The sequence below is a fragment of the Dreissena polymorpha genome, unplaced genomic scaffold (genome assembly GCF_020536995.1).
Source record: "Dreissena polymorpha isolate Duluth1 unplaced genomic scaffold, UMN_Dpol_1.0 chrUn005, whole genome shotgun sequence".
NCBI lineage: Eukaryota > Metazoa > Mollusca > Bivalvia > Myida > Dreissenidae > Dreissena > Dreissena polymorpha.
The window spans coordinates 893,396-911,540 of NW_026273319.1; the positions used below are offsets into that span (position 1 = coordinate 893,396).

The 18,145-nt window shown below is 35.2% G+C and overlaps 1 protein-coding gene across 1 annotated transcript; it reads left to right on the top strand.

The window, feature by feature from the left end:
* The first annotated feature begins 1,764 nt into the window (after positions 1-1,764).
* Positions 1,765-17,405, top strand: LOC127863328 (uncharacterized). The gene is made up of 11 exons (XM_052402746.1): positions 1,765-1,806; positions 2,041-2,170; positions 2,574-2,702; positions 5,125-5,162; positions 6,095-6,177; positions 6,615-6,729; positions 6,948-7,032; positions 8,626-8,683; positions 10,728-10,836; positions 13,825-13,927; positions 15,550-17,405. Exons 1-11 carry the CDS (start codon positions 1,765-1,767, stop codon positions 16,392-16,394), a joined length of 1,737 nt encoding a protein of 578 aa, XP_052258706.1. The 3' UTR covers positions 16,395-17,405.
* The last annotated feature ends 740 nt before the right edge of the window (positions 17,406-18,145 follow it).

Below are 18,145 nucleotides of genomic sequence, written 5' to 3' on the forward strand. Positions count from 1 at the left end.
GGCACATGTGTTCACCATCATTGGACGGTGTGTCGCCTGAAAGAATTACGTCGATATCTCCAAGGTCAAGGACACACTTTGAGTTTGAAGGTTAAAAAATGGCCATGAATGAGCTTGTCCGGGCCATAACTATGTCGTTCATTGTGAAATTTTAGAGTCATTTGGTACATTTGTTCACCATCAGTGGACAGTGTGTAGCGCAAAAGAATTACGGCGATATCTCCAAGGTCAAGGTCACACTTTGAGTTCAAAGGTTAAAAAATGGCCATAAATGAGCTTGTTATTCATTATGAGATTTAGAAATGACTCTGTACATTAATTTTGTTCACAGTCATTGGGCAACGTGTCATGTGAAAGAATTCAAGATTTCAAAGGTCAAAATGGCTATAAATGATAATGGCATAATAATTCTTAAAAATCGCCTTAAATTAGATTCTCTTGTTTTGTGAAGACAGCATTTAAAATAGTCTGTGTCAATGCAACATGTGGGGGTATACGTCACATCTGTGACAAGGCTCTAGTTATTTTTTAAAGATCATCTAATAAATGACCCCCGCCCCCTCACATTATACCCCCTCTCCACCCCCACCACAACCCCCCACCCAAAAAGATTTTTTTTCTTTGAAACATGATAAAAAAATCCACAAATATTTATTGACTTTATTTTTGAAGGATCGTCCAACCATCCCACCTAATATATTGCTATCAAACTTGAAATAAAATCTTTTTAGTTTGTTTTATGTCTACAAATGTTCAATAGATTGTGGAAAATATACCTGGACTCAGAATCGTCTATAAAGTACAACTTCTTTAAAACATAAGCGATGAATATGTATCAATTATTGTCCTTTTCTATATATATTACTATATTACCTTGACTTTAATAAATATGAACAATTTCCCCATTATGGCTTACGTTATACTGTCAAGCACTCGAATAGTCGAGCGCGCTGTCCTCTGACATCTCTTGTATTACGGTATTGCCAACCATAAGCCAACTTCTCCTTATTTTCAAACTTGGTCAGAAAATGGGTTCCAATAATGTCTTTGGCGAGATGTATTCAATATCACACGGGTTACACAAGCTATGTCAGAAATCACATTTATTACACAAACATCACATAAACCAGCACAGATCACTTACATTACCTTTGGTGGCCTGTGAGCCTTGTTTATAAGATTGACAACTGGGAAAAGTCATTGATGGGGAGTTGCAAAATTTATTGCAGAATCAGAATATTGACAGACAAGGGGATGAAATCCCAAATGCACAGATTCCTATGTTCTCTGCATTTTTAAGGTAATCAATATGGAAAATGTTAAACAATTCATGATTAATTTGTAACAGGCAGTCCAGGAGTTGGCTTAAAAGTAACTTTCACAAATATTATGTAAGTAAATTCATTAATGTTTGTTCAAGGGTTATTTTTGAAAAACATTTTTACGAAATTTAAATTTTAACTTCATTTCATGTTAAAAGAAAGAACAATGTCTATGTTTCATTAATTAAATAGTGATAGACAATGAAATGTTAATTATTAATATTCAAATTAAAATTACATTAACTCATGTTTATAATATATTCATGTCAAAAGTGCAATTAAAAATAAACAATATAATTTTTAATTGCAATATATGTCAGATCTTACGCTTTTCAAAGTAATTGTATGTTTTTTTTCTTCTTTAACAAGATTTATGAAAGAAAACCGTGGACCTTACTATGGGTGGTATGAAGACATTACATGGAATTCTCAGACATGCAAAATGAGTTTAAAGTGGCATTTGCTTCCAGAACAGGAGAAGAGGGTATGCTTGTCTTTATATGTCCTCTTTTACCTGCACTCTAAGCATTAACAAATTAGCAAGTATTCATTTGCATCTGAGTGGGAACAGGTAAAGTAATAATTTATTTACCTAGAGCAAACATTTTAAATGAATGTAGTAAGGAAAATCATAAACAAATGGTATTTTTGATTTTTTTTATCATTTTTGTGAAATTCAACATATGTAACACATGATTCTTTGTTGCTTTTATCTTAGAGATACCTGGATGCTGCACAGGAAGAAAATAATGGCTGTAGCCATGACATTGGGAAATGCAAGGAAACAGAGACATATGCAACGATTAAACATCAGTTGAAACCCCCTGCAGAGACGCTGTCCTTTGATGGTATTTCGCTTGATATGCACATTAATTTCTTCTTGTTAATTTTAACAAGAAATTATCGGATTTCTTGGAAATACCAAGAGTCTTAATATGAAAAGCCTATTTTTGGGGGAATAAAACATTTTAAATAATATTGCTACTATGAATAGTGTAAACAAGACGTGTATTTATAGGGCATGGATGCCCATACATTCCACTTTTGTTTATTAACACTTCTTATGTCTCAAACAAGATGTTTATGGCCGAATTCGACTTGTGACCTCTAAGTGTGACCTTGACCTTTGGGTTAATTAGACGGGTACAGACGTCACTAATATTTTCCTTTGTAATAATTAGCAAGATTAATGACAATGTTTCAGACCAGATAAACTGTTATATGACCAAGTTACGGTTCTCAATTTTACAGATTTCAAAAAGAATCCTGTACCATCAGATGATATTGATGACTCAGGACTTTCTATTAGTCTAATAGAAGGCACAAAAAGCATGCCTGATCTTCAAGTTAAACCAATTGTTGTTGCACTTCCAAAGTCTGGTAAGTGGTTTTAAGCTTGGCTGTTTTCGGAGTAAACCCGAGGTATTGTCATAGCCAGCTCGTCGTCTGGCGTCTGATGTTCGCCGTGATAAAACCTTAACATTGGTTCTAAAATCAAAGTTCTTCCACCTACAACTTTAAAACTTCATATGTAGATGCACCTTGATGAGTTCTACATGCCACACCCATTTTTGGGTAACTAGGTAAAAGGTCAAGGTCACTGTGACCTCTTAGAAAAAAAAATCTGACAAGCTTTCATTTATTCAAAACTGCATCCGCAGCCGAGCGTTGGCACCCGTTATGCGGTGCTCTTGTTTGTCCTCATTTTCAGCATGTGTGGTTGGTCACATCAATTTACTTAGTAGTAATGTAAGGTGCAACGTTGTCAAGAATTATTGAAGGTATACCTGTTTCATAATTTGAAGAAATGTTAACAACTTTGCAATTTCCGTACATTTTCTTTATCTATGATGTTCTTCGGCTTGTTTCGTAAAGTATGCATATATATGTGACGTTGTACAAACAACACAATACCCTTGTAATCAAAGAAAGAAAACATGAGTTCTGTAAGATATGTTGGTGTTGTAGAATACATGTATTTTGTTTTACATGGAATTGCATCATGAAAACTTGTTTTAATATACCGGTATGTTTCATTTACTTGATTTCACTTTCGCCTTGATTGTAAGTGCAACTTTGCACCAGATACACAATGTCTTGTGATTGGACTGTCCGTCTGTTTATCCGTCACACTTTGCGTTTAGGTTTCGAAAAATGCTCATAACTTCTATATATAACCTTCATATTTGGTATGCATGTGTGTATGGACAAGGCCTTTCCATACTCACACAAATTTTGACCCCTGTGACCTTGAACTTGAACTAAGGGTCTGCGTTAAGGTTTCAAAATTTTCGTTTAGGTTTCGGAAAAAGTTCATTTCTATGTCCCACGGGATATAACCTTCATATTTGGTATGCATGTGTATATGGACAAGGCTTTTCCATAGGCACAACAATTTTGACCCCTGTGACCTTGACCTTTAACTTAGTGTCCGCGTTTAGGTTTCGAAATCTGCGTTAAGGTTTAAAAAAAATGCTCGTAACTTCTATGTCCCTTGAGATATAACCTTCATATTTGGTATGCATGTGTTTATAGACAAGGCCTTTCCATACGCACACAAATTTTGACCCCTGTGACCTTGACCTTTAACTTAGGGTCCGCGTTTAGGTTTCGAAATCTGCGTTTAGGTTTCGAAAAATGCTCATAACTTCTATCAAAGCGTTTATAGGGGGCATATGTCATCCTATGGTGACAGCTCTTGTTTTATTTATATTTTACAATAATATTTAAATTTGAACACTGAAGTATTCACTGTAAAATGAATAGATGAGTTTAAGGAAAAATACAGTGATTAAGAACAGTAACTGTTTATAGTCCTCTTTTTTAATTACCTCCCTTTCTTTCATTTCCATATATGTTATTCTCTACAGCATAACCCCAACACTATATAACTAATTGATCCTTGAAACATAAATAGATGACACAGGTGCCATGTTCTACAAATATTATTCTACTCTCTAAAACAAATGTTGTTATACAAGCAAACACATATCGCCGGGGATTTGGCACTATTGTAATAGGTCTAGGTCTTTTTAACCAAACTGACCCTTAGACTCAAGTCTGAAAATAATAATTAGTTATAAAATTGTTATAATGGAAAAGTTCTTTAATTCTGAGTCTAAATTGAATTGATATTGCTAATTACATCTTCTTTGAAAACATTTTGGTAATGACATTTGCACCTATCGCTGCCTGCATTTAATACAAGTCTCAAAGACAATTTCTTAGGTCGAAGTTTGGCTTCATTATTATAAGTCTTAGAACAAAATGCTGGATACAGGCCCTAGATAGAACATAGGTGTTACTGATATCAATACTTATCCCTTTACCACTTAGATACATATTTTGACGTATTTGTAGTCACTAAAATTTAATTAATGATCTTTTTTACTAGATTCAAGTTTTTAAGGCTTCATCTCCAACCCTTAGACACTGGTGAGCAGCTAACAACATAAAAACCGAACAGACTGCGAGTTACTCGCAGGCTGTTCAGGTTTTACCGGTATGCTGTTTGCTCATAGCCAATTTCCACTTTGGCTCTGTATGGGACATAACGTTTGCATCTCTGAAACATCATTTAGATTGATGGCATTTTTAGACTGAAGAATAAGGCATGAAATCTTACTTATATCTTTATTTGCATTCCTTGTCTGTTAACTTATACTGCTCTTTTGTATGTTAATAGGAAATCTTGTCAATTAAAAATGTTCACATAAGTGTTGTTGTAGGATACAAATACACAGCCCTCAATATTATGAAATTTATTAGAATGGAATGCCAATAATTATTTGTGTTGTTTTAGGTTCTACGAAAGCCAGTAAGACTGACAACAACTCGAAGGTGAGTCTTCAGTCTCTTCTAATTGTCATTCTGTCATGAAAAAGGTACCGGTATCTCTTTGTAAAATTATAGAGTTTCTTGCCTTTCCTTTGTGAATGCATATGTTTACATCGAATACTTCTCAGCCAGTAGGTATGTTTGTTCACATAAATTTTTGGAGCTAACGTCTTTCACATTTCTCAAGTGTTTACCTATATATTGAAATTAAAAGACTGTTCTCAGTTTTAAGGTAGATGTTCAAGACTAGCTTATTGTCCACGCACACTTCTTTGATCTTTGCCCTTGAACATAGCTGACAAAACGCGGCGGATGTATTTGTTTGTTTTGTGACTAAACCTCTAAGTTATATTTTTGGGGCATTGACTTTCCTAGGTTATCGACTTAAGATTGAAATCATCTCTACCTATTGGTTTAGAGCTTTTTGCTTAATTTTTTGGGGGAGCGTATAGTCGCCGCTTCGTCTGTCTGTGTATCCTTCCGTCCGTGCACAATTTTTGTCCGGGCTATTTCTCAGCAACTTATGACCGGAATTCAATGAAACTTTATGGGAAGCTTCATTACCAAGAGGAGATGTGCATATTATAAGAGGGTTCTTGTCGGATGATTTTTCACAGAGTTATGGCCCTTTGAAATTTTCCATTAACTGTACATATTGTGCAATTCTTGTCCCCCCAACTACTAGACGTTTCCTTTTATCTGAATATATGGTGCAATATTGTGACAAAAAAACTTTGGTGAGCATCACCCGTCTCCGACGGTTTCTAGTTTTTTTTTAAAGACCCAAACACCATATAAGCTGTATAACTAAATTGTCTGTGAAAAATAGAAACACGTGAACTGTAATTATTGATAATTTCTCCTCATATTAACAATTAATAGAAGTCTCCTTTGCAGATAATGCAAATTTGCCACCCCCTTTTTTTACTATGCAGAAAAGGAAAGTTCACCTGCTAAAAGATGTAATAATTTTCAAGTCCCGTGATGCAACCAAGCCCCCTATCTCTGCATTTTTAAGGTAAGCAATATTATTGACCATCTAATACAATATTGAGATTGCAATGAAGTTCTTATGCTTGTCAAATTGGCTCCTATTGGTTTACATGTCTGCCCTGAAATTAAAAATCTTCCAATACATAGTAGAGTAATAGTGTGCAGAAAAGCTTTCTAGAAAATAACTGCTTTGGTCCAACCTATTTTTCGTCCGTTCTTGCAAATGGCAAAATTTCTGATTTAAAAAGCATTGAAATGCTCTCGAGCCCATTTCCTTTGTACGAACAGATCTTTGTGACTAAAGAACGCTTCCATCGTGGTGATCCAAACTGTGACTCCAGGGGGTACTGTTAGGCCAACACCATAATCCTCTTCGCAATGTCGACTTGATATTATGCATATATATTAACCTCAGATATTGTTCTAGTTGTGGTGAATTTTGTTTTTGTTTTCTTAAATCAGATTTGTCAAGGTAAACCGCGCAAGTGTTTTACGGAAGAACCCTCAAATGACTTTGCTTGATGTTCAACGGAGGCTAAGTTTAATGTGGCATTTTCTTCCAGAACAGGAAAAGCAGGTATTCTTATCATTGTCTGTGAAAAGCATGTTAATGCTGTTTAAATACATTCAATCTGAAAGTTGAAATTTGAATTACAAGAAATTCTGATAGTTAATTGAAATAATCGCATTCTTTAGCTGTGAAAATTTGCATGTAATATGTAAGCTTTACACATATTTTAAATAGTAACTTTACTGAAGATTTCCAAATTCACATTATTTTTCATATTTGTCCAGACGCACGAGGAAGCTGGGCTGGAAGAGAATGGTCACTGTGGAATGCAGGAAAACACTCAAACAGAGTTATGTCAACAATTAGAAAGTGAGTTTAAAAAGCCAGAAAACACACTATTATAACTGGATATCCCAGAAATATGTCATATAGTTTGTGCGCAATAATTTTAAAAATGAGCGTGCCAAACAATATGCTTTATAAGTATTGCAACAATTTCATTGGAAATATGTCTTGTTGAGTACCTGTGCACTATGTGCTAATGGTGAGTTATCACCTATTTTCTGTTGTTCATTGTAAACATTCACCTCATGAGCACTCTTGAGGACCCAATTGAGTCGCGTTCTGAGAAAACTGGGCATAATGCATGTGCGTAAAGTGTCATCCCAGATTAGCCTGTGCAGTCTGCACAGGCTAATCAGGGAAGACACTTTCCGCCTAAATTGGATGTTTGCTTTTTAGAGACTTTATTAATACTAAAAATGTCATAAAGACTGTGCAGTCTGGGACGATACTTTACGCACATGCATTATGCCCAGTTTTCTCAGAACATTACTCAATTATAGTCCAATCTTCATGAAACTTAGTCAGGACCTTTTCCCAATGATATCTCGGCTTAGTTTGAAACTGGGTCACATGCAGTCAAACTCTAGTTCACTTTTCCAGATTAATCATAGAGCTTATGAATACTCCAGAAGTATCTTTTCCCCAATCGTTTTGAAACTTATTATAGGAACATTTGTTTAATTATATATCATCGGATTTGAAAAGTGATTCGCATATGTTGAAAAGCTGGCAACCAGGTTTTGACGGTGTAAGCGGAGCAGTGTGCCTTATACAGCTTAAGTGAATCATTGTAAATAATCCAGAAATGCTAGAATAAATTCTATTACAAAGTTGAAAATCCTGGTTACAAAATAGTTATTTTAATTGACCTATCTTGATAAAACTTTGTTTGGCAACAGTCATGTCAAGATCAATGTATGAAAAAAAAAGGAAAACAAATGTGTTACCACTCAATATAGCTTGATTGGTCATTTTTCGACTCAGGTACTACTAACATGTACCCTGGGTACTCTTAAGTTTTCCCCATATGCCTATAGTGTAGCCTTGTGAACATTTAGAAGTCATATTTTAGTCCAGTCTTCATGAAACTTGGGCCCATATGCACCAACCCATTCTTAGACTTAAGAACAAAGAATAGACTTAGAACCAAGAACAATACATCAGAACAAATAATAGAGTTAGAACCAAGAATAATACATCCAGCCTTTGAATATATACAGACCCTCACTGAGGATAATGTCATTAATATAATGTTCTACAAGATTAATGACATAGATATAAGTGGTTAATGCCAAGTTTGACTCAAAATTAAAATTTAAAGACATTCTGGAATATTCTAATTTAAAGATTTTTTTAATTCTTAGATTAGACTTAGGATTCCAAGAATTGTTTGGTGAATAAGAGCCTGCATCAGAACTTTTGTTTTCATGATATCTCTTCTTAGTTTAAAACTGGATCCAGTCTGTTTTGTCTAGACCATATCTGAACAAAGGTACACGTATCTGGATGTCATGAAGTAAAGGGCTAGGTTAATGTCAAATCTTTGACATATGTTTTGCGTCTTAAACTCTATTGAGCTATCTTGGGCCATACTGGCACTCTTGTTTTCAATTTCAGGTCAGCAAACGCTAAAGGACCTTTTTCAAGAAATCAAACCAGATTCTTCTTTTCTCAGGTAAGTTGCTATTAAATATTTTCATGTTATATATACCATTTCAAATTTTAATAATTATACGCGCTGATACCAAGTTAAGGGGTTGTACTTGGGCGTCTATCCATCATTGTTTTTCTATCGAATTCTACACTTTTCATTGTACGACCTTCTGTCTTGCTTTGAAATGAAATGAAGTTCTGCATGTGCAATATGTATCGTCTTATTTAATAGTTATGCCTCTTTTTCCTAAGTTCTGTTACATTGTTAGTCTTACTCTAGACTAAGTAGGAAATATATATGAGTTGCGTTCTGAGAAAACTGGGCTTAATGCATGTGCGTGAATTGTCATCCCAGATTAGCCTGTGCAGTCGGCTCAGGCTAATCAGGAACAACACTTTCCGCCTAAACTTGATTTTCAGTAAGGAGGGACTTCATTGAAACCAAAAATACCATAAAGTGGAAAGTGTTGTCACTTTACACACATGCATTATGACCAGTTCTCTCAGAACAAGGCTTATATGTCTCTGAAATTTAAATGACTAGTCTTGTCATACTGGTATTGCGCGGTTAAGAATATTTATTTATCCTGTACCTAGTTTCATTGAATCATGACAATGGGGTCAAAACCAACTGCTCTTAGGGTGTCAAATAGATTTAAAAAACCTATATAGCAACACTTTTTATCCTGTAAAACCTCAAGTGCCCAAAGTTTTATATATTTGATATTGTATTGAGGTTCTCGTCAAGCTTTGGTCCTTCAGATGATATTTGTCACTACTGTGTAGTTTATAAACTGCTGTAGATGTGACTTAGTCGCTATGATGTATTTCGAGGGGTTTGATCCTCATTGTGGGAGGCGAGCGTTCTTAAGATTTCCCCAATAGACACCAATCACTGGTTCGAGTCCCAGGAAACGGACGCAAAAGAGTCTCAATAAGCATAAGGCTTTCGGTGCAATTGCGCTTAAATAAATAGGTTGAAACTGCAGTGTATGACCCTCTTTAGCAAGACGTTTCAGGAATAGGGATCTTCTTGAAATTGGAACTTTCAGGTGCATCAATGAAAAGTAACAATCAAAATCTAAAGATGAATTTAACATGTACATTTGTATGTAATTAATTTTATGAACAAGTGATATTCATTATTTTCTTTAAATTTGAAAAATTTATTTCTATTTGTTTTTCACACTTTGTGGCCCAGTTTAAGTCAAAGAAAATGTAGATAAACAATGATAATGTTTGCAATCATTATAGTGTTATTGTGGTTAATAAAAAGTAATATTACAATTTCTGGGGTTTCCAATATATACTTTAAGAAAGCGTATAAATATGAGCCTTGTTCTGAGAACACTGGGCATAATGCATGTGCACAGGCTAATCAGGGATGACACTTTCCACCTAAATTGAATTTTTGCTAAGGAGAGACTTCATTGAAACGAAAAATGCCATAAAAGCGGAAAGTGTTGTCCCTGATTAGCTGTGCGGACTGCACCGGCTAATCTGGGACGACACTTTACGCACATGCATTATGACCAGTTTTCTCAGAACGCGACACATAGTTATACTTGGGCATTTGAGAAGCCGCATTTTCATATAAACAAAGTAACATATGTTTACAAAAGTGGCTAATTTGTTTTGTATCATGATACAAATTTGTTTGTGCATTTTGTAATTAATGATTTTTTTTATCCAAATACTGAATTAACTTTCATAGTCAGCCATAAGAAGTACAGCTTTTCATGAAACCAAAAAATAATCACAACACTAGGAAATAAACAAAGTCAGTGTTTATAAATACTTTAAATTGAAGGATAGTTCATTGTATTAAACAATGTCAACAAAGATGCAGTTTCAACAACAATGAAACATTTATATAGACATGTAATCGTCTGTTGTAATGTTTAATTATTAATAATTTCACATTTTGTACCATTATTATTGCTTTATTAGAAAAGATGTATGATGAGTGTTTGCTTGTGTAGGTCAGGCAGCAGTGTAGCCGATTAACAGTAAAGGATAGTCACAAAATACTTGTTATTTGCGTTGTATTACTTTTTCTAAAAAAGGTTTTCAAAAGAGTGGCTGGAACAATTACAGAATGGATTGTTGTCAAACGATGAAATCATTGACATCATTGAAAAGGAGTGGGCGCAGCTTTCTCATCTTCAAAAACGGGTATAACTATGTCGTACTTCATTTATAAAACATGGAAATAAAGACGCAAACTATGTTGAATTGCTTGATTGCCTTGATCAATACGTCTTTTTTTAAACGATTCAGATCTAACTACGAGTGAACAAAGTTTAAAGATTTATCTTTCTAATTCAAAGATTTTGCCAAAAATTAATATTGCCTTCTACTTGCATGAAATCGTGTTGTTTTTGTTTTTAACAGTCCCCTACCGGTTTCAGGGGACTTACAGTTTTTGCTCTGTGAGTCTGTCTGTCTGTCACACTTTTCTGGATCCTGGGTTAACTTTGAAAGTTCTTCATATTTTTTCATGAAACTTAAAATATGAAAAATGGATAGATGGCAATATGGACATTATAAATGTCATTTCATTTTGTTCCTACGTCAAAAATTCAGGTTGCTATGGCAACAAATAGACTAGAAATACTGCTGAAAATGGTGGTTTTCTGGATCCTGCGATAAATTTAAAAGTTCTTCATATTTTTTCCATAAACTTGAAACATGGATAGATGGCAATATGGACATTATGCACGTCATTTTATTTTGTTCCTACGTCAAAAATTCTGGTTGCTATGGCAACATTTATATAAAAAATTCTGACAACTGTGGAATTTTTGACAATGGTGGAGCCGGTAGGGGACTTCTATTGCTTGGCAATAGTCTTGTTGAAATTTAACAAAGTCTCTATGTTTTTTATGCCCACAGAGCCTATGTTCTGGGGGCATATTAAAATCGCACCGTCCGTTATTTAGTCTGTCCGTCCGTCTCGATTAGTTTCCGCTCTATAACTCCAGCAATAGTCATGGGATCTTCACCAAACTTCATGAAAATGTGTAAGGCAATAACATTAGGTCAAGTTCAAAGATCAGCCAAATTGACACAGAAAATCCTTACGGCCCTTGAATCATCGAAAAATTGCGTTTTTTCTCGTTTCCGCTCAAAATGTCCTATGATCTTCGCCACACTCATGAACATGTGTAAGGCCATAAGCTGTAGGTCAAGTTAGATAATCAGCCAAATTGATCTTGACACTCCTGAGTTACGGCCTTTGAAACTTCCTAAAATTGTTTTTGTTCTCTTTTCTGCTCAATAGCTAGAGCAATGGTCATCAGATCTTCACCAAACTGCATGGAACTGTGTAAGGCACTAACATCTAGGTCAAGTTTGATAATCAGCCGAAATGACCCGGACACTCCTGAGTTACGGCCCTTGAATCATCGAAAAATTTTGCTTGGTCTCGTTTCCGCTCAATAACTCAAGCGAATGTCATAGGATCTTCACCACACTTCGTGAACTTGTGTAAGGTCATAAGATATAGGTCAAGTTCAATAATCGGCCATATTGACTAAAGACAATCCTGAGTTACAGCCCTTGAATAATCATCACATTGTTTTTTTTTCTCGTTTCCGCTCAATAACTCAAGCAATTGTCATCAGATCTTGATCTTGATCAAACTTCATGAAAATGTGTAAGGCAATAACATATAGGTCAAGTTCGATAATCATCCAAATTAACCCAGACACTGGAGTTACGTCTCGTTTTCGCTCAACAAGTCCAGCAAATGTCATAGGATCTTCGCCACACTTCATGAACATATGTAAGGTCATAGGATCTAGGTCAAGTTCGATAATCAGCCAAATTGACCAAAACAGGAGTTACTGCCCTTGAATCAGCATTAAATTGTTTTTTTCTCGTTTCCTCTCAATTACTCGAGCAATTGTCATCAGATCTTCACCAAACTTCATGAAAATGTGTAATGCAATAGTATCTAGGTCAAGTTCTATAATGGGCCGAATTGACTCGGACACTCCTGAGTTACGGCTCTTGAACCATAAAAAATTGCGTTTTTTCTGGTTTCCGCTCAATAACTCGAGCAAATGAAATAGGATCTTAGCCACACTTCATAAACATGTGTAAGGTCATAAGTTGTATGTCAAGTTTGATAATCAGCCAATTGACCTAGACACTCCTTAGTTACAGCCCTTGAATCATCGAAAAATTGAGTTTTTTTTCTCGTTTCCGCTTAATAACACGAGCAATTGTCATCGGATCTTCACCAAACTTTATAAAAACTGTGTAAGGCAAAACAATCTAGGTTAAGTTTGATAATCAGTCAAATTTACCCAGGCACTTCTGAGTAACGGCCCTTGAATCATAAAAAATTGTGTTTCCGCTCAAAAATTCTATGTCGCTTCAAATGTAACCTTCATATTTGGTATGCATGTGTATATGGACAATGCCTTTCCATACGTACACAAATTTTGAACCCTTTGACCTCGAACTTAGGGTCCATGTTTAGGTTTCAAAATCTGCATTTATGTTTCGAAAAAGCCTTTTTTGGGAGGCATATGTCTTCCGATGGAGACAGCTCTTGTTTCCTCCTAATTGAGACATATAATGTAGTTTTTTGCACTGTCTGTCCATCTGTATGAATGTCTGCACATCTAAACCAGTTTTTCAACATGTTTATTAGCATACAAAATGGGAACCCAGATCAATGCCAGCAAAATCTCATGATGCAATTTCGAGAAATGACCCTTATGTTCTTAACATGGCTGTTTGCTTATTTTAATCTGATTGTCACCAACATTACAGAAATTGTACACTCATAAGAAGACATGCCTTGTTATCAACCATATTCTTACCACAAAGGTCAAGGTCGCTCTAAGAGGTTAAAGGTCATATTCATGTATAGTCATGAAACTGTTTTACAATCTATTTGTCAGCCATAACGTTTTCAATATTGATGAAGATTAAAATAACATAGACTGGTTGCCATATAAGAGATTTATATACATAAATGATAGTTTACAAGTAAAATAATTATGTTAAGTACTAATGGGATTAATATAACTATGACATTATTCCTTACACAAAGGATACTTAAAATAGCAAGCGCTTATTTCCATGGTGGTCTTTTACCACATTCCAGTTTACGTCTATTGTTTAACTAATTCTTGATATCAAATACAGAAATACTGGTACTTTGAAGCCAAAACCAGAGACAAGCGGTACTGGGACAGCAAGATGAAGACACTCCAGATTTACAAGCGGAAACACAACCTGGGATCAAAAGGTTTTCATACATTTCTTAGTGGTAAAGTTCAAATGGGCTTGGTGAAAAGTCATTCAAAGATGTCTTTGTGTTTTGTGCGACCTTGACACAAGAGATAAATCTTTTCCAAGCTTTTTAAGTTGCTAAGGTTAACTTTACATGATAGTTAATGGGATACCATCACTTCTGTAATTAAGTTAATATTGGTTCTTATTATATACTCAGGTATTTTATCCACAAATAGATATGTTTCTTCAATGAAATACGAACAGTTACTATGTCTTTGATGGTATACTTTAGGAAATATAGTTATTTCTTTAAAAACATTGTTAACTTGACACAGGTATTGAATTCAACATCTTTAATTTACGAAAAATTGTTTGGCAGAAAAAAATACTGCACCGAAAGTCTTTTGTGATATGTTTTATTTAACGAGTAATATGCAGAAAACGTATTGAATACATAGAATATCCCTCAATTATGTTTTCTGGAAACGTGTAGCGGGCATTTAAGTTGTGTCAAGTAGAATTGCACCCAATACTGCAACATATTTTTATACGAATTCAAGTAACAAAATCGACTGATACCAGTTCTCACACCACCATTATTATACAATTTTGTCAAATATTTATGAATTTATATCATATGTGTAAAAAAACTTAGTATAAATATATAACAATATAAATTAAAATTTAAGTTAAAAAGAACTTGCGTCAAAAATGCGAAATTAGCCAGATATTTAATTCTGAAATTGAAAAAGTCTGTACAGTTCAATTCACCAGCATGTTTATCATGCATGTACGATGTGAATCTGAATTTAGTTTAACGGTTTATTTTAAATTTCTGCAACGATATATATTCAAACAACACACAAACACTAACTCCGATCCTAATAAAAAGACGAATGCTAGGGTTATTGTAGGAAAATATGAACAAAATATCTTCGTCACAATCGGCTCGGAGCGCTAATTTCCAATGTATAATTTTTATGCCCCCTTTTCGAAGAAAAGGTGGCTTATAGTGATCGGACTGTCCGTCTGTCTGTCTGTCTTTCCGTCACACTTTGCGTTTAGGTTTCGAAAAATGCTCATAATTCTATGTCCCTTGAGATATAACCTTCATATTTGGTATGCATGTGTTTATGGACAAGGCCTTTCCATACGCACAAAAATTTTACCCCTGTGACCTTGACCTTGAACTGAGGGTCCGCTTTTAGGTTTCGAAATCTGCGTTTAGATTTCGAAAAATGCTCATAACTTCTATGTTCCTTGAGATATAACCTTCATATTTGGTATATGTGTATATGGACAAGGCCTTTCCATACGCACACACATTTTGACCCCTGTGACCTTGACCTTGAACTTAGGGTCCGCGTTTAGGTTTCGAAATCTGTGTTTAGGTTTCAAAAAAAGCTCATAATTTCTATCAAGCGTTTATAGGGGGCATAAGTCATCCTATGGTGACAGCTCTTGTTCTTGCCTATTTTGTGTTATTGTAACATACTTTTATCAATATATTACAATTTAGCTTTTATAAAAATCGTATAATCTCGCTTTAAGAGTTTAAGTTTCAACCTTTTCATATATCTTAATGTGTTGATTAGCTGAATGATCATTAATTGTTTAATTTATTCTGAATTACAGCCTTAAAAGCGTTAATTGGACAATCCGTTGACAGCAATCAAAAATCAATTGTTCCAGCCCACAGCAGTTTTGAAAATTACAGCAGCACAAACACGAGTCACATGTTTTCAGCAGAAAAGAGCCATCTAGAAAACATAGATGGTGTTGCTTTAAACAGACTGATTCCAGTAGCTAGTACTCAATGTAAAGACAACTTTGACGATGATTTTATTATAACGGTGAAGGAGGAGTTTGATAGTGATGTTGAACATGAAAACAATGTAATGGCTGATCATATTGAGGCTGTTCCCATGGAACAATCACCATGTGCAGGGTCTCAGTCAATAGAAGTGGTGCAACCATCTTCTAAATGTTCAGAGTTGGAAAATGGTTTGAAGATCATTAAAAGAGAGACAGATGTCCCCAAAGTTATTGAAGGGACTGTAAAGCAATCTTTCAGTGATGAAATATGTATAACTGGACAAAACAGCAAAATGGAGCTAAGTGTTCTGGGTAAAACAGTTGAACCACCCAAATGTATAGCTCCTGAAATTGACAATTCTGCTGAGGTTGCCCATGTGCCTATTGAAGAAACCCGAGGGGATGGGTCAGTCAGCATAGGTGACTCTATTATTATAGATGAGAACGTGTATCATATTACGATGAATGATCACAGTGATATTACCGCTGAAGATGATGACATTCAGATAACTGACGTATGTTTTGAAATTGAAGACCTAAGTGCAAATAATGTTGTTAATCTAAAACAACAATCTAGTCATCCACTGTTACAAACAAAACATGTTGATATTTCTGATAACAACACCGATGAAAAGGCTTGTGCTTTCTCGATTGCTGCCATTTAAAAATAACAAAATACATCTTGATGCTTCACGTTTGCCCTATGGTGCGACTTTGCGTGAACTTGCAGGAACAGTTATAAAGGAATCGTTAACAGGGGGCTTTACGTATAAGAACACAAGCCCACCTGCTTTGTCTTCAAGAATACCTATACAGTCAATTCTTGAAACTGTGCACAAAACTCAAGAATTGAAATCAAGTGTTTCCTATCCTGTCTTGAAACAGTTTTTGGCGACAAACATAAATAAAAAGTAAACGGTGTGAGAACGAAATCTGAGGAAGAGAGTGTTGATATACCGTCAGATAGAGGTCATACATGCAAAAATGGCATGTGTCAAGGTCATAAAAGAAGAAAATATAAGCATAACAACCGATAATATTGACTTATGGTCTAGTGTTCAAATTCAGTGGAATATTGTTTACAAATCAGAGTATTGTGTAGATCAATGTGAAGATCATGAAGACAATATCGCAATTGCAATTTTTACACATTAAAGGAACTGGGGATCACTTATTTGTACATAAGAAAAGTGGCAAGTGTCAGAAACAAAAGGAAAACAATAAAGTTTGATGAAATGTTGCCACAGGACAAGCGGTTATTGAAGTCAAAGGAAAGACAATTTTGTCTGAGTTACAGAGCAATGAATCATGTAGAAGTATATTTGTTATTGCGCTGATTGGTATTTCACTGAAATTGATTGGATATTTGCCTACACGTTTATGTGCATATAGCTTAGGATTGCAAATGGGCTATTTACATAAAGCTCGATGTCACCGACTTCGTTAAATAGGCAAAAACAGTTAATGATCAGTAACTAGAGTTTGGATGGAAGTATTTTGCTAACATTTATATGCAAGTAGCTTTCTGTTTTATGAAGAATGCCATGAGTAATTGATATAAAACAACGTTCCTGCGTTTTTGCTGTCCGCATACCGTCCCCAATTAGTTTGTCATCATATTTTAGATCCATTTTAAGAAGCTTCTAATGCAATAATAAAAGAAGATTTAATTGTAAGTTTTTAGTAATGAATGTCAAAACAAATCTTAAGTGTCTCTTCTTTCATTTGTATATGCCTGCTAAAAGGTGGTGTTGTATGGAACACATGCGGCGTGCGACCGGGCGGGGGGGGGGGGTCAGGTAGGGGGGGGGGGGGGTTGTAAGTGGTGCCCTCTTAATATTTTATATAATTCGGGTCACTATGGTACTTGATATCTCTGCAAAGTTTGATAAACAGCCAGATCGCTCAAAGCATTTAATTGTAAAGGTCTTTGTATTAAAAACAAATTGCAAAATAAGCCTAGCCCACCCTCTTATCCACTAGTTAACCAGGTTTTCCGAAGGAAAAAACTGGTAATTAGATTGGCGAATGTGGGCGGGCGGGCGGGCGGAACAAGCTTGTCCTGGCCATAACTTTGTCGTTCATCGTGAGATATTAAAATCATTTGGTACATTTGTTCACCATCATTAGACGGTGTGTGGCGCGAAAGAATTACTTCGATATCTTTAAGGTCAAGGTCACGCTTTGAGTTCAAAGGTCAAAAATGGCCATAAATGAGCTTGTTCGGGCCATAACTATGTCATTCATTATGAGATTTTAAAATCATTTGGCACATTTGTTCACCATCATTGGACGGTGTGTCGCGCGAAAGAATTACGTCACTATCTCCAAGGTCAAGGTCGCCACGACTAAAAATAGATTGATTTTGAAACAAGGTGGTAACTTTGATCAGTAACAATGCACATTTTGAGTTGGT